General features: G+C 35.7%; 1 protein-coding gene across 9 annotated transcripts in view; it reads left to right on the top strand.

Annotated features, from left to right (window-relative positions):
• LOC127970164 (regulating synaptic membrane exocytosis protein 1-like) overlaps positions 1 to 22,001 on the top strand; it is a 75,987-nt gene that overhangs the window by 43,843 nt on the left and 10,143 nt on the right. For 3 of the 9 annotated variants that reach the window (XM_052572456.1, XM_052572457.1, XM_052572458.1), the window contains 21 exons: positions 398 to 699; positions 1,776 to 2,590; positions 5,688 to 5,728; positions 6,596 to 6,706; positions 6,893 to 6,992; positions 7,622 to 7,745; positions 9,236 to 9,282; positions 9,390 to 9,505; positions 9,591 to 9,721; positions 10,333 to 10,504; positions 10,616 to 10,769; positions 12,058 to 12,114; positions 13,461 to 13,629; positions 13,721 to 13,816; positions 14,266 to 14,337; positions 17,213 to 17,302; positions 18,502 to 18,579; positions 19,459 to 19,530; positions 19,698 to 19,763; positions 21,277 to 21,389; positions 21,490 to 21,599. In XM_052572456.1, coding sequence (XP_052428416.1) covers positions 398 to 699; positions 1,776 to 2,590; positions 5,688 to 5,728; positions 6,596 to 6,706; positions 6,893 to 6,992; positions 7,622 to 7,745; positions 9,236 to 9,282; positions 9,390 to 9,505; positions 9,591 to 9,721; positions 10,333 to 10,504; positions 10,616 to 10,769; positions 12,058 to 12,114; positions 13,461 to 13,629; positions 13,721 to 13,816; positions 14,266 to 14,337; positions 17,213 to 17,302; positions 18,502 to 18,579; positions 19,459 to 19,530; positions 19,698 to 19,763; positions 21,277 to 21,389; positions 21,490 to 21,599 — 3,036 coding nt within the window. Of the gene's footprint in view, positions 1 to 397; positions 700 to 1,775; positions 2,591 to 5,687; positions 5,729 to 6,595; positions 6,707 to 6,892; positions 6,993 to 7,621; positions 7,746 to 9,235; positions 9,283 to 9,389; positions 9,506 to 9,590; positions 9,722 to 10,332; positions 10,505 to 10,615; positions 10,770 to 12,057; positions 12,115 to 13,460; positions 13,630 to 13,720; positions 13,817 to 14,265; positions 14,338 to 15,742; positions 16,959 to 17,212; positions 17,303 to 18,501; positions 18,580 to 19,458; positions 19,531 to 19,697; positions 19,764 to 21,276; positions 21,390 to 21,489; positions 21,600 to 22,001 lie in introns of those variants that run through there. The other 6 variants (XM_052572459.1, XM_052572460.1, XM_052572461.1 and 3 more) reach the window with 6 other exon arrangements.

The raw sequence follows: 22,001 nt of genomic DNA on the forward strand, positions 1-22,001 counted from the left end.
GTCATTAAATGTAACCTTTTCTTTAAATTTTTTAAGTAAAAACAAAAACAAACAAACAAACAAATAAACATATTAAACCAACATGACCAACTTGTCATTGACCATGAATAAAAAAGAGAGATGTGTGACTCTAATTTCATCTGTCATCTTTTGATATTTTTTATTATTTTGTTAGATTTAAAATGTCACTCACATGTGAAGTATGTCATTGTGTTTGTGTCAAAACACTTTCTTGTATTTCAGTTAACCATTTTGGGAGGGACTACAGTATCTGAAATCATTTTTTTTTAATTATTCATTATTTTTGCAGTTGCAAAATTACAGGAGTTAAACACTTTATCTTCACAAAATTAGTGAATATAAAAATTTTGAAATATGATTTTTTTTTTTACCCCAGGTAATGTGGGTATGTAACAAGTGCCGAAGGCAACAGGATATGCTCACTAAATCAGGAGAGTGGTTTCCCAGCCATGGGCCCAAGGCTGGAGAGCTTGGGTCAGCAGTGAGTGAACCGGCCATGTGTGGAGGTCCCGTTGGGGAGAAGAAGGCGCGCTCTAGGTCTCAGAACCCTCTCGACTCCTCCGTTTCCACTGCCCATAACACCCAGCCACATGCCCCGACCGACCCCAGAAAACGCCTTTCTACAGGGTCAGCTGACACGCTGTCATCGCGCTCACGTAGTGAGCCTCCACAAGAAAGGTACACTTCAACCTCTCGCTCCCTCAATACAAAAACTAAAAAAGTAACTTTTTCCCTGAATATTTTTTAAAGGTTATAATGACCAAAAAATGGTTAAAGTCAGAATTGGCTATTCTTATTGTTTATGGAATATTGCAGTGTTTATTATAAATTATTTATCTGTGCACAATTTATTTTTTGTTCAGTTGCCCTTGAAATCTTTAATTAAAAGCATTGACTTCCCTCCCCCTCGCACTTCTCTTCTCTGATGACGTGTGCAACAGTGCGAGAACAGTACAATGATCCCTCCAGCAACCTGTCACGCAAATGAGATCTCAGCAGCAAACAAAAACAATCCAACAATCCAAACAATTCCTGATGGATAAAATCAAGTATCCACCTTAAATTTATTCTTGCTTGAGTAGCCGTTTCACTCTAATAAAATAGGGAAGATAATCACAACTTTCATTTCAGTCTCAATTTTAATGATTATAAATTTTCTATTTTTTTTTTTTGCAGTTAAAATTTATTGTTGTAATCACATTTAAATAAATTACCTGATAGCTTTGGAAGTTAAGTCTTAAATATAAAGTGATTTTCTCAGTGATTCTATATCTTTTTTTGATTCACCAAAGAACCTTTCAGTCACCAGTTCTTAAAAGAACCATTATTCTCCTTAGTGTGAAGAACATTTAAATTATCTAAAGATCTTTTTTCCATTAAAAAGAACCTTGTGAGGTTCCATGGAAGCCAATAAAGAACCTTAAAACTTAAAATATAGTAGATCTATAGATATAGATTGGGCACTCTTTTGCTGGCCAACTAAACCAGCTAAACATGAGTTTAGCCAGCTAAACCTGGCTAGATGAAGTTTGGCCAGGCTTGAGAACCACATTAAACCAGCTCAGACCTACGAACCAGTTTAGGTGAGTATTTTCATGACAAACAAGAAGCATCATGACATTGTGATGCTCATTTGGTTTCTATTTTTGATGCATTGTGTGTTGTCTCATTAAACAACATAATCTTTTCAGTTTGAAAAGACTGTCTGTAACAGAGTTTTTTTTAGTGATGTTGTGTAATTTTTTGACCTCTAGAAAAAAGCCACCAGCAGCCTCTGATCAGAATGGCAAGCTAGGGCCAAGAGGTGAGAGGCGGCGAGGCCTATCCAAAATTCACTCTGAGGAGCGAGATACTGGAGAAAATCGGAGAGAAAGTCGAAAACTGATGAAGACTCGCTCTCAGGAGCACGACAGTCCTGAGACCAGGAGGACTGAAGCGGAGCAGAAACCACCCAGGGAACAGTGCAGGACTGACTCAAATGCTTCCCATCATCCGGCCAAGCTCCGGCCAGTGGAGCCTGATGGACGTATGCATCCTAAACCGAGGGAGGCAGGGGAGATGGTGCAGGACAACAGAGGTGCACGTAGATGGGCAGATGGGCGGCAGGCCTCGCTGGAGTGCCAGCAGCAGGCCTACGCCCCAGAGAGGACCTTGGGGGGTACAGGTTTGCAGGGTGCACCTGTTGTGCAGGGTCCTCCTCCTAAAACGAACCACACCCCACAGCCGCCTGCTCCTGGGTTCAGGGTGGGCCCTGCCATGCCTGCAGGCCCACCTGAGCTCAGGGAGCCTCAGGAATGGGACAGGAAGTTGCAGCCGAGCCACCTGGACCCCGGCTCAGCTGCGCTGTTGCGCAAATCTAAACGTCAAAAAGCTGAGAGCATGCTGCGCAATGATTCGCTCAGTTCTGACCAATCGGAATCTCTACGACCGCCCCCGCCCCGCCCCTACAAGAGCAAACGGGGAGGAAACAAAAGGCAGATATCTGTTAGCAGCTCGGAGGAGGAGGCCGGTTCCACACCGGAATACACCAGTTGTGAAGATGTGGAGATCGAGAGCGTCAGTGAGAGAGGTGGGTTAGATGGATACCTGCTTTTGTGTCATTTATATATTTAATCATGTGTTTGCATAAACACAAACCTCCATGATTTAGAAATGCAAACCACCATCAATATGAATGTAATATTTCATTTGACTGATGAATTTAGTACTTTTTGCAACACACAAATGGATAAGCTATGACTATCAAGAGGTTGCTTAACTTCTTTTAAATTCTGCAAGACTTTTCATTTGCTTTGTGCGGAAATGGCAGGGTTTTCAACAAATGACTGTCCATAAAGGTCCTGCAGGTTTTATACTTTTTTAATTAATTCATTACATTCTTTCTTTCTTTCTTTCTTTCTTTCTTCATTTTAAAGTTTTATTTTTGGGATTCAAACTCTTGATTCTCGAAGCACTATATATCGTCATGCTGACAAGTTATATACTGATTTCTTAAAAAAAGTAATAATTTGACATGTTATATATAGTCAAGTCAAGTCACCTTTATTTAACAGATTGTAACAAAGCAACTGAACAGCATTAAATAGGAAAATAATTTGTCAATAAAGCAAAAAGCCAGTTCAACACTGAATAAAAAATTTACACTACTGTTTCAAAAGTTTAGGCTCAAAAATCCTTCTAAAATGCTGATTTGGTGCTCAAGGAACATTTCTTATTATTATCAATGTTGAAAATAGTTGTATGGAAATAGTTTTGTAGAATTCTTTTTTTTTATAGAATTCTTTGGTAAATAAAAAGTTAAAAACAACAGCACTGATTTAAAATATAAATGTTTATTATATAAATGAATTTATATTTTATAAGTCTCTTGATCTGATCAATTTAATGCATCTTTTCTGAATAAATAAAAGATAGATAGATAGAGAGAGAGAGAGATAGATAGATAGATAGATAGATAGATAGATAGATAGATAGATAGATAGATAGATAGATAGATAGATAGATAGATAGATAGATAGATAGATTTAGTGTATCTTCTGTGGATATTTATTAAGGAGATGGTATGCGCAGGGTAATTGTTCACTGGTTTTGACTGCTTGAAGGTTGGGGTGTGAAGGAGAGGAGATTATTCATTTTGCACTGTGTGCTGTTAGCCTGGCAAACTGACTGAACACAGACTTAAAAGGTCAGTGTATTAACACAAGCCAGGGGTGAAATGTAAACATTATGAGTTGACTAGGAAAGACAGACTATAGGAGAAGGAATGAGAGACAAAAAATAGGAGAACAGGAGATTGAGAGGAGGTTAAGCAGAACACAAGCTTGCTTTTATCAGTGCAACAGCATTTCATCAGGTTTACCAGAAACAACAGGTAAGAGGATCGACTCTTTCTTCTAAAGAATAGGAACTGAATAAATCAAACTGACACCTTTTGTTATTCAAAGTTATTATATTAGTTCTGTTATTAATGGCCGAAGAATGGATTTCAAAGAAATTTTCAAAGAAATGTTAAGTTTAAAGTTTAAAGATATTTGAACTTTAAACTCAGAATGTTATTTTTTAGTTCTACAGAACTGGGTAAAAAGTCTTGAGCAGAGATTGATATTAATTAGATTTGATTTCTTTGTTGTTGCCTTGGAAAGTTAGAATTATTAGAAGTAGAATAATACTATTGTGTGTCAATACGTACTGTATGATGCGATCTGAAAATGTACTAATAAATTATTTGCTAAGCACTATATTTTGGAGGTCATGTGGATGAGAAGTACAAGGCTTAGATAAAAGCCCACACAGGGGACCAATCCACCATGCCAAAAGCAGTATATTAAACATGTATACCCTTAGACAGCTAATACTTCATGCAGACCTCTTCTTAATATTACTTCATGGCATTTTATTATGATTAATGCATGTTTCCTTTGCTCATTGTTTTGTGCTGAAAATGTTTTTCTGGGGTGTTTTTTTTTTTTTAGCTGTTAAAACTTTCAGGAGCGATAGTTGAGTTTTGTTGCTTTCCAGAGTACATTTTTTTATTAGAGCTAACTTTTTATAGGACAACCCTCCTCAGAACTGGGTTAGACAGTGAAGAAGCAGCCTTCCTTAAAAAAAAAGTATGATTCCCTGACATACTTGTAAGTAAGCTATCCAGGTCTCAATGTCTCTTTTTCTCCTTATTTTGAACCCCTGAGCTTTTTATTTAATCCGATGCATCCCTAGCTGAAGCTACTTTATAAAATCAATACTTGACTTTACAAATTGGATTGGATGAGTCATGTTGTAAAATAACCAGTATTTGTATATATATATATATATATATATATATATATATATATATATAAATGTGTGTATGTTTGTGTGTTTCTAAGGTGTTTTTGGTGATTTTGAGTCAGAAGAGCCCCTCCCCAAATCTATACAGTATAGTCTTCATTAACAAGGTTTTTTTAAAAATTTAAAAAAGTATCATATCAATATATATCATATCAGTAAAAGTGATGCTTCTCTGGCAAATAGCACTTATTTTTTATTGAACATTTGTCCATGTAAAAACTACTGGTCAACCGAAAGTAGATCACGCTTTTATTTTGCACCTTTTAAAAGATGACTGAAAGTAATTCAAATCGGATGTCTATAGCAACATTTAATTTTTACAATCTATTTTTGTTTTTGGGAGGACAATTTAAGCACTCTTCACCATGTCTGTGCGTCATACTCAAGACATCCCAGGTGCTCAAAAATATCCGGAAAACAGCCCAGAAATCCGTATGAACAAGGCACTGATCCATATAACATGCCAACAGTAAACAGAATGCCAACATCACGGAAAGCGCTGAGACTGTCCCTTTGTGCCTGTGTGTTTGTGTGTCTGTGTGTGGGAGTGTGTATTCAGCATTGGTGTCAGCATTTGCTTCAACTGTCTGGGGACTAAATGTAGCTCTAAAACATATATTCACAAACACTCTTGCTCCCTCTTGCATTGCAGGTGGGTCAAAGCAGGGCATATTTTAGCATGAGATCTTGGCTGCATGTGCCATTTTGGGGCTCAGATATTCATGAAGTGTAAACAGGTTTAGAGATGGACTCTGGCTAGTGTAAAGTGGCAGCTCACATAGTCAGCATATGTACTGTACAGTGTAACTCTATCAATTTGTGTGTGTGTGTGTGTTTAGGGGACTGGGAGTGCTGTCCACTGGACCCCACTGCGTGGCATGTAAGTCATTCCTACATTGTGTTTTAATCATTTTAATCAACATACATTGTTCACTGACCATTTTACTTCCACAAAGTGATTTTTTTTTTAGAAGAAAATGTATCGCAGGACTTGTAAATTGACTGATCTGTAAACTGTAAATTAGCTGGTTTTGTTTGTTGCAGATAGTATGCCACTGTAGCTCACAATGCCAAGGTCATGGGTTCGATTCCCAGGATATGCATGAAGTTAAAAACTGCATAGCTTGAATGCGAATGTATACATTTAAATGCGACGTACATCAGATTTGAGGAATAACAAATGCAAGTGTGCTAAAACAATAACTAAATAGCTATTTACACATTGGTTAATGTTATTAGGACTGTGTGGTCTTAAGTATTATAATGACACATATTTTCTTTGCAATGACATTTTTGTGTTTGCCATCATCTACAAGACAAACAAGAGAGTAAACTAAGAAAGTCGATAGTTAATTAAACTTAACTTTAAACTGACTGAGAACAGTGGTGAGTTGCGTGCAGTAGTACTTACTATAACTGAGATAATATTATATATTTTTTTTGTATTTTGAAATAGTTTTTAGATATTTCTTTTAGTTAGTAAAGTTTAGTAATTTTTTGTGTTCTTGTGCTTTTTTATATCTATATAATCTTTTTCCATTTTTATTTCCATTTTAGTATTGTTATTTAAGTACATGAAGTGAAACTAAAATAATTTTTTTTTTTCTGTTTCTGTTAGCTATAATGACCCTGGTTGTGTCTGTGTGTGTGAATGCGCATGAGTGTGACTGTGAAGGTTAGGTAAGGGTTAGATGTAATGGAATGGTCCTTTCTCTGATGGGATTCATCTCTGCCTTGTTCTCTTTAGCATCCGGTTACATGGCAGCCCTCCAAGGAAGGTGATCATTTAATTGGCCGAATCACATTGAGCAAGCGAACAGCCATGCCAAAAGAGGCTGGGGCTCTGCTAGGGCTAAAGGTGAGGGGAGAGCAACTTGCATAAACATACTGTATAAACACAAGTTCCTCTCCTGACCGTTATGAAGACAACAACTACACCATGTCATGGACCATGTACAAAAAATGAAAACACACACACAATGTACTGCCATTTTTGAATTCTCTGTAGACTTTGCCCATCTTTAAATGATTTGTATGGATACAGGTGGTTGGGGGGAAGATTACAGAAACTGGGAGACTTGGGGCCTTCATCACCAAAGTCAAGAAAGGAAGTTTAGCTGATGTGGTGGGTCATCTACGGGCCGGTGAGTCCAGAACTTCTTTCAGTTTCTCTCAGTTTTAAATAACTAGGCCCCATCACAAATGGGGCTTTGTTAAGCCCAGACTAGGCCTTAGTTAAATTAAGAGATTTAAGCAACTTTTACAAAAATGCTTTTGTCATCCCCACACAAGAACAGAGGACAGGTAGATCCAATAGCAGTAAGATTTAATAAGGGAAAACCATACATCAAATCCAGTCCAGGCAGGGGTCAAAACCAAGGCAGCAATCAAACATCATCAGACACAAAACAACAGGCAAGAACTTTGAAGTGGCGTGATAACTGAAAGGACTCTGTGACACATACTAAAACAGACAGGGTATATATATACAGTGAAATGAAGATGCTAATTGGCAGAGAATTGGGAATTGGGGAGTGCAATGATTAATGAACAGGGAGGGTAGTTGGTAGGGGAAATACTTGTGTAATTTACTGTGCTAAATTAGGACATTTAATTGAATTGAAATGTATGTATTAATGCATTTAGCCCTCAGATATTTTGAAAATGTTTAATGAGTGTGTTTAATCAGTGACATTTCTATTTTAAGAGTTTAAGTTGTCCTCAGATGTGTGCAGGAATTGAATGTGACGACACACATTTGGGCTGTTTGTAGGTGACGAGGTGCTTCAGTGGAATGGTAAATCATTACCTGGATTAACCAAGAAAGAAGTTTACAATATCATCTTGAATTCCCAAACAGAACCACAAGTTGAGTTAGTAGTATCAAGGCCAATAGGGTAAGTCTTCTTTCACACATCTTACTGGATACCTGACTGTAAATTATTTTATAATGTTTCCTGGGGTGCACTTATAATCTTAGTCTGGTTTTGTCTACAAAAATGTTTTTATATTCTGTTTCTTGAGGTTAGTTTATAAAGTTAGCAAAGATTCTTGCTTCAAAAAAGGTATTTATTTACCTAACGGAAGCATAATTTATGTATCTTTAAATGACTTGAGTTGCCCATAACACACTTACATATAGAGGTGAATTGTGATGATCACAATTATCCTGATTTCAAATTCTGGTGTTTCAGAAAGCTAAAAAAGAAAAATCCATATTTTAAAATGGGTAGTTAGTTTTGAAAATTAGCTTTCATTGTAGATGAACACTTACAGTATGTGGAAATATCAAGAATATTTTGATTCTACATTTAATAATAATTTTTTTCTAATTGGACCAGTAATTAAACAAGAGTGTTTGAATAACTGCGCAATAAATGTTTAACTTGTATTGTGTTTAGTTTTCACTGTAAGCCATTATACTCTCCTTTGCTCTGTCCTCCCACCTCTTTAAAAAGATGTATTCATTGATTTCTCTCCAAACACTTGCAAAAAGTGTATAAATCCTAGCTGCAAGTAAAACACAGTCCAGGTCTAAGAGGTGCTGTGATTTTTTGATTAATTTGAATTCTCTCCTCTTTTGCTTCTGTCTTCTGTCCCTAAAGCCCTTATAAAGAGCACACCTCTCTTCTGTAACCTCTGGCCGATGATGTTTGACTTGAAACTATTTGTCAGTGTGTCTAGATTATTTGGACACCTAAATTGCATGTAAATGTCGGCTAAATGATACTAGAGCTGTTCTGTCAAAAATATTTTAAACAATTTCTCAATCATTTTATCATTTAAATCCTATATGATTTTGCTATATTGTTTCAAAATAAATGACACTATATATGATACTTGTTTGTATAATACAAAAATATTTATACATTAAATATGGCTTAAATGCCCAAATACACTACCATTCAAATGTGTAGAGTAAGTTATTTAAAAAAAATAAATAAATATTTGATTCAGAAAGCAGGCATTAAATTGATCAGAAGTGGATATAAAGACATGCATAATGTTACAAATGATTTCTGTTTAAAAATATCAAAGCAGCAGAACTGTTTTCAATATCAATAATAATATGAAATATTTCCTGAGCTCTAAATCTGCATATTAAGATGATTTCTACAGAATAATGTGACAATGATAAATAGAATAATGCCAGCTGAAAATTTAACTTTTCCATCAAATAAATAAATTACATTTTAAAACATGTTTAAATATATACAGTTATTTTAAAATATAATATTTACAAAATGTAATACTTTTTTTACTGTATTTTATATAAATAAATGCAGCTTAGGTTAACATAAGTTGCTTATTTTATAAACATCTTACCGACCAAAACTTTTGAATAGTAGTGTACTTGACAACTAATATATGGATTTGTTTTTTTCAGTGATATACCACGAATACCAGAAACATCACACCCTCCATTAGAATCTAGTACGTACTGAATCAACTGTGCACTCTTAAATAATGTGTCTTTTTTTTTAAATATGCAAACATTATTCTGATGTTTTCAACACTTGGTTTTTCTTGTCCCTCTGCAGCAGGTTCAAGTTCCTTCGAATCACAGAAGCTGGAAAGACCCTCTATATCTGTCTTGTCCCCATCCAGCCCGAGTGGTCTTAGAGATGCCCCTCAGCTACTGCCTGGACAGCTGTCGGTCAGTACATACTTAAGTATGTATATTCACAGTGTTGTGCTTAGAGTGTTTGTTTATTCGCTGTTTATGTATTTATGTTTTGTAGGTGAAAATATGGTACGATAAGGTCGGGCATCAGCTGATAGTGAACGTATTGCAGGCTATCGACCTGCCACCCAGATCAGATGGACGACCCAGAAACCCCTATGTCAAAATGTACTTCCTGCCAGATAGAAGGTAAATTAGATGTTTACTGTGGGGTTTGTTTTAGAGTTAAGCAATATGGTGTTGTATCGACTGCAAACATTATTTTTTTTTTATTGTGACAACTCTGTACACTAATGTTCAAAAGTAAAATGAATACTTTTATTTAGGAAACTGCATTAAATTGCATTATATTGAATAAAAGTGACAGTAAAGACATCTAGTGTTACGAAATATACATATTTAAAATAAATTCTGTTTTTCTATAAACTTTCTATTCATTAAAAAAACACAGAAAAAGTTTCAACAAATTTGTTAAGCAGCACAGCTTCTTTCATTAATAATATTCAAATATATGAAAATAGCAATATTTTTAAACAATATATATTTAACATTGCAATAATATTTCGGAATATTATTATTTTTACATTGTGTTTGAGCAAATAAATGCTGCCTTGGTGAGACTTCAGAATAATAATAATAATAAAAAAATAAAAAAAATAAAATAAAATAAAAATTTGTAAAGAAAACCATTAAAAAAAGTGTAGCTCAAACAATTATTATTATTATTATTTTTTTTTTCTGATATGTGCATCAAGCAGTTTTAATGTTCTTGTTTTAATGTTGTTTGTGTTTTACTTTAGTGATAAGAGCAAGAGAAGGACGAAGACAGTAAAGAAAAGTCTGGAGCCCAAGTGGAACCAGACATTTGTGTACTCTCATGTCCATCGCCGGGATTTCAGAGAACACATGCTGGAGATTACTGTGTGGGACCAACCCAGAATACAAGCAGAGGAGAGTGACTTTCTGGGAGAAGTATGAAGCATATGTTAACTTTGACCATTTATTTGCAGCATGAATTGCTCTAAAAACATTGGTACGGTATCACACCTGACTGTCTGCGGTTTCTCCTGTCTTTGAACCTAGATCCTAATCGAGCTGGAGACTGCCCTGCTGGATGACAAGCCTCACTGGTACAAGCTGCAGACACATGATGTCTCTTCCATCCCACTGCCGCACCCGTCGCCATACCTGCCCCGCAGACACGGACACACAGAAACACCCACCAAAAAGCTGCAGCGTAAGTGGACGACCTCACATCTGAAAGAGTTGAACACACTCGATCACTTTCTGTCCAAGTGCTTTTTTCTTACAGGGAGGAAATTAGCAAGAATGATTTTAATTTCATCTGTCGATCCTGCTGTTTATTTGCAAGCATTGTGAGCTATATCAGCAACTGTGTATGTGTCCAATTGAAAAACTCTTCTCCATCACTTGATCATAATTAGAAAAATTACTGCTGCTGTGATCAATAGAAAATGTACACAAATATCTGTACCGTGAACGATTAATTATCCTAATTTGCATACAACTAGGTGCGAATTCTGGTTACCTAATTTAAAAATGCCTGTTGTGGCACCGTATCAGTTATTTATAATAATATTCAAAAGTTTGGGGTCAATGAGATGTTTGTTAAAGAAGTCTTGTATGCGTATACATTATGCATTTTCTTGATATAAAATACGGTAAAATCAGTTATATTGTGAAATATTATTACAGTTTAAAGTCACTATTTTCTATTTTGATATATTTTAAAAATGTAATTTATTCCAGTGATGGCAAAGCTACGTTTTCAGCATCATTACTCCAGTTTTTGTGTCACATGATCCTTCAGAAATCATAAAAGAAATGCTGATTTGGTGCTTAAAATTAATTTGGCTGATTTGGTGCTGGATACTTCTTTTTTTATAGAACCACCAAAACTTGTCCCTGATTTTGCTTGCTTGTGAGCAGTATATGAATATGAGTTTTGCGCTGAAATACTGCACAATATTGTGAGGCACAATCGTTTAGTAAATTCGCCCCCTCAGTGTTTCACAGATTTACCAAAAGCTGAAGAGGTTGTGGGCAGTTAGATTAAAATAGATGAAGTATTCCTTCACTTTCTAAGATTTTAAGTCAAGCCAGAGATATTATCATAATTTCACCATTACTAATCTATATATAAGTAGGTGAAGGACAATCATCAAACATCTGTTAAACATCAACATATCTTTTAGGCCAAGGTCCTGAAATACATCCATTCTCATTAATATGTTTGGCATTGTCTTGCAATATTCAAGGGTCTTCATGTCTGTTCTGTCTGTGCGTTCATGCGGAGGTATGTTTTTGAACCGTGCTGCCTGTGAGTTAGTGTGTAGGAGTGTGGCCCATGGGTACAGTGTATCCACAAGACATATTTTAGTATGCTATTTTATTGCTTGCCTAACAATGGATTACTCCAACAGTGCTTTGTGTGCATTCGCATCTGTATCTCTGTGTGTGTGTGTACATCTATGCCTGTGTGTATTCTGTATCTGTGTGTGCAGGCTCGCAGCGTATTACAGAAACTGATTGTGATGATGGTATTGGTGTAGTCGCCACAGGTGGGTGGGAGGGGCCAAGGCAATGCCAACTTTGGCATTTCTCTGTATTTTGTGCATTAGAGTACCCCAAAAGAGAGAAGCAACCAATAGCAGGCCTTCCCTTCCTTCAGAAGTCACTGCTGTTGTGCTGGAGACACTGCACCATTCACCGATCATGACACATCTGACATGTTTCATTCATCCCATACTAATAAACTAACTACTTTGTACTATTATGCATTAAAAATGAATATAAAGTGGTGCTTCTTCTAAATGGGGGATACACTAGCTATCTGAAATGTGTTCTGTCTCCAGTGCTTTTCTCTGTAGTTTAGTAGTTTAGACTTGAAGAATAATGCACACATTATCACACATGCATGATCACAATGGGAAATTGTAAACGGGAGGACTGCTTCCTCATGGTGGTGCTAAACATTTTATTTTGCTTCTGCATGGTAGAAGTTAGAAAATGACAAGTCTTTGTGTTACAGTGCCTTTGTGACATACCTTGACTTCATTCTCCATAAAATATAAGCATACTGCAATTTTAAAAAAGATGATATAGTTTTTTTTGTGGCAATTATTTTTTTTTTGGCTGTTTTTATGACCACCTTTGAACTTTTGTGAAGTTACATTTACATTTTTTTTTGTACATAATATTATTACTATGATTGTAGCAATGAAGTTATATTTATTAATGGTTTTATTGGAAAAATAAATGGTGTCAAAAAGAAATTCTGTTGAAGAAAAAAAAACAAAGAAATGTATTTTTCAGTTTACAGTACTTTGCTATTTAATGAAGAAGTACATTCTTTGAAAACAATGAATAAATGTTTTGCCACTAAGTCAAGATTATTCTGTCATGTTCTAGTTTGTGAAAAAATATGTACAAATGTAATTGTAGAAAACAATTTATTAAATAATCAAAAAAAAAAAAAAAAAAAAAAAAAAAAAAATATATATATATATATATATATATATATATATATATATATATATATATATATATATATATATATATATATATATATATATATATATATATTATTATTATTATTTTTATTTATTTTTTTGACTGGTAGTGTATTTACATGTATATTTAGAACCCAAATTGTCCTTGAACTGTCAAAAGCACACATTGTTCACAAATGGATATAAGGAGAATGGACAAGGTATTTTAATTAGCTTGCATGTCTTGTTAGATATGGTCTAACATATTATGTCAATCATTTTATTTTTTGGATGGGTTCTAACATGGGGAATTTGGTTTGGCAAGCCCGGTGACTGCATAAGCAAAACCTGAATTTTCCAAACAGGCTTTCCAAAAATTTGTCTTTAATGCTTTTTTTGCTTTTTCATCATCACAGCTACAGAGAACCGATCAAGAGAAAGAGAACGGGAAAGAGACAGAGACCGAGCAACTACACTAGAGGTTCCACACCAGATCAGGCCAACTCAGTATCGCTCACGATCTGTGTCCCCACACAGAGAGGAGAGCAGGGAACGGTCCCGCCCGGCCAACGTCCCTGCACAGAGGTACATCCCTACCTATTGCTAGGACTTATCATTTTCCAAATGATTGTAACCTGCATTAAAACCCTGGTTTCTCTCCATCTTGCTCTCTAAGGAGTCTGGATGAGGTCCAGCACAGCCGGCGATCCCGTTCCCCAACACGCTACCACGATCGTGCCCGTGTGCAAGAGAGAGATTACGTAGATGACAGGTAAATAGAAACGTGCGGGCCCAAGCGAGTATGTACAAGTGTGCCTTATTGTGAATAATCACTTCCATGTGCTTTCATTTACTTCCATAAAAATACTGTTTCTTGAACACCATTAAAATGAGTTTTTGGAAAGAGAAATAACATTTTCCAGACTTGCTAATCTACAAAGGACTACAAAGCACCATTTTCAGAAGGTGGGTTAAAGCCAAACCACATGTGACTGGGTGTCTTTGAAAGGATTGAACGCCACTAAAGGGTTTCTATGGACAGAGATGATCGTACAGGAAGATGCATCTTTTTTAACCTTTGTGCATTGTTCTGACTTTAAAGGTTTTTACGCTTCCTCTTCTAACTCACTTACTGGTGCCCATTTTTTCTTTTATGTTTGCTTGTTTATCGGTCTTTTTTGTTTTATTGTTTATTTTCGTATGTGTCCTCCATCTCCATAGTAATTGCAGTGAGGTCATCTTGATACACAGATCAATGCGGGGTAGAAGCGCAGAGTGTCTGCACACCCAAAGGTAAAGAAAAGGCCAGAATTGAACCACCAATCTGTAAATGATACTATTGTTGTATTCAGACTACTGTGTAAATCAATATTACTATCTTGTTGTCATAAGAGCTGGTAATATCATTTTCATTCTGAAAAGCCTCCTTGTACCTGTTTCTTTCACCTAGCCTGAAGTTTATTCTATTTAATTAAACCAGCCCTGAATGTTGATGCCAGTTTCTCTCTCTCTCAAATGCTTCGTGTCAAACTCTTCGGCTCTCCACTCTAATATTTCAGAGCAGCTCGTTGACAAGAAACATTACAAGCTGAACTTTCCACTTGCTTTTGGCGTACAGCCTTAAAGACGAATACCTCGTCACGACAACCGTTAGCTTTCTGAAAATATCTATCTCATTGTGCTCAAGTGTCATTTTGACACGTTTATTTTTATTCTGTTCGTTACTGACCGCGATTTAATTCTGAGTGTGTTTGACAGAAAAAACATGATCTAGAATGAGGGAGTTGCCTCTGGAGTGATCTGTGCATGTGTGACCTTTGACATCCTTTTGCTGTTCGGGTGGAGTAACCACAGCTGTGATTTTGATACATCTTTTGTTTCCTTCTTGCATGCTTGCATGTTAATGCAGTTTTGGCAGGAGTTCATCTAAGTACAGTAGCACTCTGCCTCCCAAGATGCCTTTATTAGTCAATGGAATTCATAAGGATATTTACAGGTAAGGCGGCCAAAAAGGAACACTTAAGCCATGGCATCCTTTCTGACTAATGAGGATTTTATAGCATCTGTGACGTTCAAACTCGCTCAGATCTCCAGAGCACTTTTATTATGGATTAGCTCATGCAATATACAGAATGCTGGTGCATACATTTTTTTTTATCATTGTCAAATTCTGACACAGTATGTTTTCATACTGGATGTGCATGTTAATGTTGTAAATTTAGAGTAATAATATTGGTTCCCCTTGAAGTGCACTTAATTGTATTGAATGTGCAGTTGTACTTAAAACCTTAAAAGTATATATTTTAATTATACTCGTAATACTTTTAATATATACATATACTTTTAAATGATAATATAATAATTAACGGCTAGTTAATTTGTACTTAGAGAGTACATTTTTACAACTGTTTCTTTTTTATATACATCCTTAAGTACACTGTTAGAAATGATACTCTACTTGTCATATTACAAGTTTTACTTTTTTGAAGTAAATTTTAAATCAATGTTTTAATAACAGTTTGTCGTAACTAAAAGAAGTACACTTATTTTGCTGTAACATGCTTAAGCACTTAAATGCATGATTTAACTGTGCTGTGTTATTAGATATTAAATTTAACATTTAAAAGTTCTAGATTTCAACTTTTATTTATTTAAAAATATTTAAATACATGACATACAGATGACATGGATATGACCTGAGTTTATTTTAGTTTTCCATGAATGTTTGTCAGTACATTCAGCAGTGCACTTGACTGAATTTCAAAGACAATAGAAGTGCTTAAAACATTCAAGATAAAGATGTACTTCAGTCCTATTTAAGTGGGTTAAATAAGCACTCTAAAGTTTGGCTAACTGCATTTCATATAAATGTAAGCTACTATAACAGAATGTCATAATTTTGGTCACACTTTATATCTATTAACAAACCATTAACCATGACTTTTGCCTCAATATACTTCTGATTTGCTGCTTATTAATAGTTAATATGGTAGTTGTTAAGTTTAGGTATTGGGTAGGATTAGGGATGAAGAATATGTAGAATAAATGCTTTATAAGTGCTAAACATCCAATATGTTAATAAAAGTCATGCTTATAAGCAAATAATTGGTTCCTATACTGAAGTGTTAGTATAATTTTTTATTTAATTCCAGTTAACGTGTATGAAAACATCACATTCAGTTCACACTTAAGTATGCTCTTTTGAAAGATGATTATTTCTGGTATAAGCATATGCTAAAGTTGGCTGCTTTTGTCACAAGGGTTCATAAAAAACAGCACATTTGTATTTTCCACAACATCATCGTATGCCATATCTAAACACATAGTGTAATATTGTAGTCATTGAGCTGGAGATTGAAGTACAGACAATCCTGTTGGAATCTGCCACTGTTAGATGTTAAGATGGTAAGTGAATGTGAGTGTTTTCTATCTGACTCTGGTGTTCTGGTTTCTGTGGATGTTTAAAGTAGCATCTGTATTCTAAAAGAAACAATTTATTTGAAGAGTTAGAAAGTAAATCAGCGTTAGCTATAAACATCTTGAGGCATGTCCTAACCTGGCGCGATGGGACAAGCTACAGTATGTGTCTGTCCAAACCAAGTATGTCCATAATTCCTGGAGAAAGCTATCCTTTAGCATTCCCTTTAATTGGGACACAGTGTTAAACATCCAACATTTCTCCACAGAAAACATGGCCATGTGATTATATTTTATAATGTTTTTTTATTTATTTATTTTTTTGGTCTTTTTCTGTAACTTATGTTTGCACTTGTTGTACTTTCATTTGTGTTCAGCTTAACACTTCTTGCATGCCTTAAGTCAAAGTCACGGCTGTCTGTGGTCACTGCCACTCAACGTACAGTCACACGTCGAGTTCTTAGGTGCACAGACAAGATCACCATTAGCCATATTAGGTAAGGGGTCGAACATGTCAAAACCCATTTTTTATATATAAACATCAAACATTCAAGAGCCAGCAGCTCCTCATTCCGAATGTTAGCAGAAAATTCAACCATTATCTCACTCAACACATTTTAGCAGCTCTCTTGACTTCCTCCCCTTAAGACTTACAGGTTTGCTTTTCATCTTTTTTGGACCTAATTTATTTTTCTTTGTCATCTTCCTTTTTTCTCTTCTTTCTCCATTGGATGGCATGTTGTGTCCCTAGTGATCTCCAGCCCTCTCTTGACAGGGTTAGAAGTGCTAGTACCAACTGTCTGAGACCAGGTTCTAATTCCAATTCACCTGAACGAGACAGGTATACTATTTTGAATCAGATTATTTCAGTTTTGTGAATTTGTCATTAATATCATCCACATACATTTAAGGACACTCTTCGATTGTTCCTTCATGATGTCCTTTAAACACAGCAATCACTGGGTCTTATTTACTAATGTGCATACACACGTGTTGTTTTGCTTAAAATTTGTGTGCAAACACAGAAATCTTCCTTTTTTTGGAAAGTTTTTTATTTTAATTTTTTTTTATGGATAAAAGTTAGAACAAACTAAAGCCACATATACAAATCCTTGTGGCATTAGACACATTAAATTAGCTAAGTTAAATTTTGGTCACATTTTATTTTAAAGTCCGATTCACGGTATTAACAAACCATTAACCACAAATTAATAGTTATTAAGGATGTTGTTAAGGTTAGGTAATTGGGTAGTATTAAAGATGTAGAATATGGTCATGCAGAATATGTAACTTATATGTACTGATAAACAGCCAATATGTTAATAATAAGCAAGCTAATAACCAGTTAGTTAATAGTGAGAATTGCTCCCTATAGTAAAGTGTTAGCTAAATGTTTATATAAATCAATTGTATTTAAAAAGGTTGGGGTCATTAAGATTATTTCTGTTTTCAAATCTCTTAAGCTCACAAAAGCTGCATTTGTTTAATTGAAAGTACAGTGATATTGTGAAATAATATTGCAATTTAAAATAACTGTTTTCTTTTTGAATATATTTTAAAATGTAATTTATTCCTGTGTTGGCAAAGCTGAATTTTCAGCATCACTTCTCCAGTCTTCAGTATCACACGATCCTTTAGATCCTATGCTGATTCTTTTAATGATCAATGTTGGAAAGAGTTGAGCTGCTTAATATTTCTGTAAGAACTGGGATACTTTTGCAAGTATTAGTAAATAAAACCCAGTGTGTCTACGTTAATGTTAATGTCAAAGTAGCATACCACTGTTGGGTCACCCACTTTGCACTGCTCTATTAGCGTCCAGTGACTCTTATGGCCTGACAGTTTTGACTTTGATAGGGAGCATATATCCAACCACTCTAGCAGGAGAAGTGTAAAAAATGGGTCCCCTGAATCTGTGCATCTTCTTATATGTCTGACATGACCGTTGTCACAGTCTCTGAATTGACTTCCCATGTTTCTTCCATCTCCACTTTCAACTCTTTGGGTGTTTGTGGATCACACACGCACACACTCACGCAGGAGCACCCAGTCTCTGCCCCGTACCAGACCCATGAGCCCCAGGATCCTAATTCAGCATGCCTCCCCAGAAGACGACAGGTATCCGTCCTGTCCTCCAGTCCTATTGCTAAACTTCTCTGCTCTTCTAACATGTCCATGGGACTAGATAGTGGATGTAACTAACCCTCCAGCCTTCTGTAGCTTGCTGTGACCCGACCCCATGATTTTAATTCTCTATAATGTGATCGCCAGTGTGTTTTGAAGATTTTCCGCTGCTTAGTAGCTTTAAAAATGTGGTGACTTGTGGCTTTTGTGCTGTGTTGTGTTACTCTGGATTTCTTGAGGTTGTATTTTAGTCCCTTTTTTCTAAACGTATTTGTTCTGTTGATACTATCTTCTAAACCTTTCTATGAATTTCTCCAACACTTTTTGTCATTTAGAGACACTCTTTCACTTAACAGTGGCCCCAAAAAGTATGCTAACACTTAAAAATGTATGAATATCTTTGCATTGTATTGCATTGATATAATTTGAAGTTAAAATACCACAAGCACACTTTTCAGGCAAAACATTTCAGGCAATAAAAGTTAAATAATTGATTTGCAGATGCAAATGCTGTGATATTCAGACATTTTAAGTGTCCAGGCCCTTTGGGGGCACTGCATGTGTCTTCACTTATTTTTCTCTGTGTTTAACTGAAATGGTAATGATTTCAGAGGTTTCGTTTTAAAGTTTTCGGGTATGAACGTCACATAAGTCATATGCGACCCCTGATGCATAAGAGTCAAGTTTCTGTGTTCCATATCATGCACAGTTTGTCTTAATTATGTCTTAATTTCTGTACATGTTATTGTATATTTTAGCCACTTAACCAAAGTGTAATGAAATTATGTTTCATTAACATCAGCCCATACTGTGTCATTGTGTGTCTATGTGTCCATGCCCCTCATATGTGTTTGACCTGATCTTATGAATCAGCTGGGTTTTGGAGGCTATGTTCCCCGCTCAGGAGACAGTTCACCACCTCAGTGCAAAGCCTGACGCACAGAGGTACACACACACAGGAAGAGCTCTAGTGCACATATACCAGAAACATGTCCATCTCCATTGTGGCATTTTATTAGACAGGAGTTTCATTTAATGTCCATCCAGTCCTGAGTGAATCCACTCCTCATTCTTTTATTTTTTGTCTGGCCTCGATCATTTCCATGTTGCAGGCAGTCGAGAACTCTGGACAAGCCTAGCTGTCAGAAACGTGGCAAGAAAATATCTGACAGCGAGCGGTAAGACTTATCAAACCACGTCATTTCACGTCACATTTGCATTGCCTGTTGATTGTACGCTAAGTCCTTTGTGTCCATACAGTACCTGTTGTAGACACAAATCACACTTGTTTCACACTGGATAAAGCTTCTAGATTGGGTTTGTAGAGTGTTTTTGTGAAATGGTGAATAATGGATGTTCAGTTGTTCCTGACCATTTCTCTATTTTATAAAAAGGCCCAAAATTAAAGCATTGCCAAAGCTCCAAATGTAATTAAAAATGTACTCTCATGAGTAAATAAATTGGTGTAATAAAATAGTTACTCACCTGTTTCTCGTAATCTTTAAAAAATAACAAAAATGTTTCAGTTGAAATTAGGAAAGCAGTGATCTGAAGAAATCAAGTGATTTTAAACATTATTGCAAAGAAAAGTGCCTCACTTGTCTTTTCTGTAAATTTTTTTTTTTTTTTTTTTTTTTTTTTTTTTTTTGCTGAGTGATGGAGACTAATTCATCAAAAATAGAAAAAAAAATAGGAAATATAGAAAACAAATATTTTTTTAAATAAGAAAATGTATGGCTAGTAGATTTTCTCAAATCATCCATTATCATAAGTTATGGCGAATATTAATTTTGGACTTTGTTATACATTTTAGTATATTATACTTTACACTGTGTACTGTATATATTTTTTTACAGGGAAATGCTGCACTGGCTTCATCCACAAACATATTTGTTTCTTCGCACATTCACACTTTATTTCTCCATCTATTTTTGCAAATACTTTGTTGGCTTTTTCTCCATTTGTTTCCCCCCCGGTTTGTCACATTGATTTTATTTTTCCTTTATTCTGTCTTGTATGTTGCTATTCGCACTGGCCTGCAGCATTCAGCCAACCTTCATTCTAAAGGGCTCATGCAGGAAAAAGGTATCCCTGCCTCCTTTGGGTAAGGTGACCTGTGAGGGGGTCAACCCCAGGCTCACCCCAAATGGAAAGGTGCCGACCCTGATCTGGGCTGAGAGGCCTTGTTGTCCCTTACCCATCCTGCACAAAAAGGCTTGTAATTGCTATAATCATTGCTGCTTTTACTCTTTCCTCTCAGATGTTTTGTGTGGTTGCTGCTTTTCATACTGAAAATCCACCCGTCCTCATCACCTACCCACAGCTTTCTGTGTTTACCGCTCTTTCACAGTTTAACGCTATTTTTTTCACTGGTTTCACACCTGCCACTCTTGTACTTGTTTTTCTTTCCTAATGGCTCTCAGCAATAATACATATCTGATGTGATTAATAATGTACCCCGAGTATGCAGACATTGGTCCAATCAAGATATGATGTTCTTTTAGTGAAAATGTGTAGTAGTTCTTGATGCTGTTTGTTCAAACAGTAGTTTTCACTTTGGTTCACACTGGTTTACGATATTGATGGCCTTTGAACTAGATACAATCATAAGATAAAGTTTGCATCACTCTTTTTTTTCTTTCTCTCTCTCTCTCTCTCTCTCTCTCTCTCTCATTTTGTCTTCTCCATCAGGGTGCAGCCACACTCCAGCTCCAAATTTTCCTCATCAACAGCGGCCCCTTCTTCGACACGCAAGATCAGACAGCTTCCTCAAGTCCCTGCCAAAAGCAGCAGTGTAGAGCAAGGTACAGTCGTTGTCTGATGACTTGCACTGGTTACTTTTCCAAATGTTCTTTGAGTAAATATGCAAAATGTGAAATGATGAGCATCCTATTGTTGTATTAGCTCTTGCTTCAGAGGAGCGAACGCGGCAAATGAAAGTACGTACCTTCCAAACACCAGCTCCCTCCAGTACCAGCCACGATCTGGAGAGGACGCTCAAGAATAAAAGAGAGGTGAGTGCCGTTTGTTCTCTCTCACATTAGAATTCATATACACTCCTATTCAAAAGTTTGGATTCAGTATGATTTTTATTTATTTTTATTTTGAGAGAAGTGTTGTAAGCTCTTACCATTTTAAATAATTAAAATCTTTTAATTTGAATATGAATTTATTCCTGTGATGAGAAATCAGAATTTTCTGCAGCCATTACTCATGATTTCTATTAAAAATCATTCTGATATGCTGATTTGGTGCTCAGGAAACAGTTGTGCTGCCTAACTTTGTGGAAATCATGATATTTTTTCAGGATTCTTTGATGAATATAAAGTTCAGAAGAACAACATTTATTTGAAACATTATTCTTTTGTAATATAAATGTCTTTACTGTCACTTTTGATCGATTTAATGCATCCTTG

Source organism: Carassius gibelio, chromosome B13 (genome assembly GCF_023724105.1).
Source record: "Carassius gibelio isolate Cgi1373 ecotype wild population from Czech Republic chromosome B13, carGib1.2-hapl.c, whole genome shotgun sequence".
NCBI lineage: Eukaryota > Metazoa > Chordata > Actinopteri > Cypriniformes > Cyprinidae > Carassius > Carassius gibelio.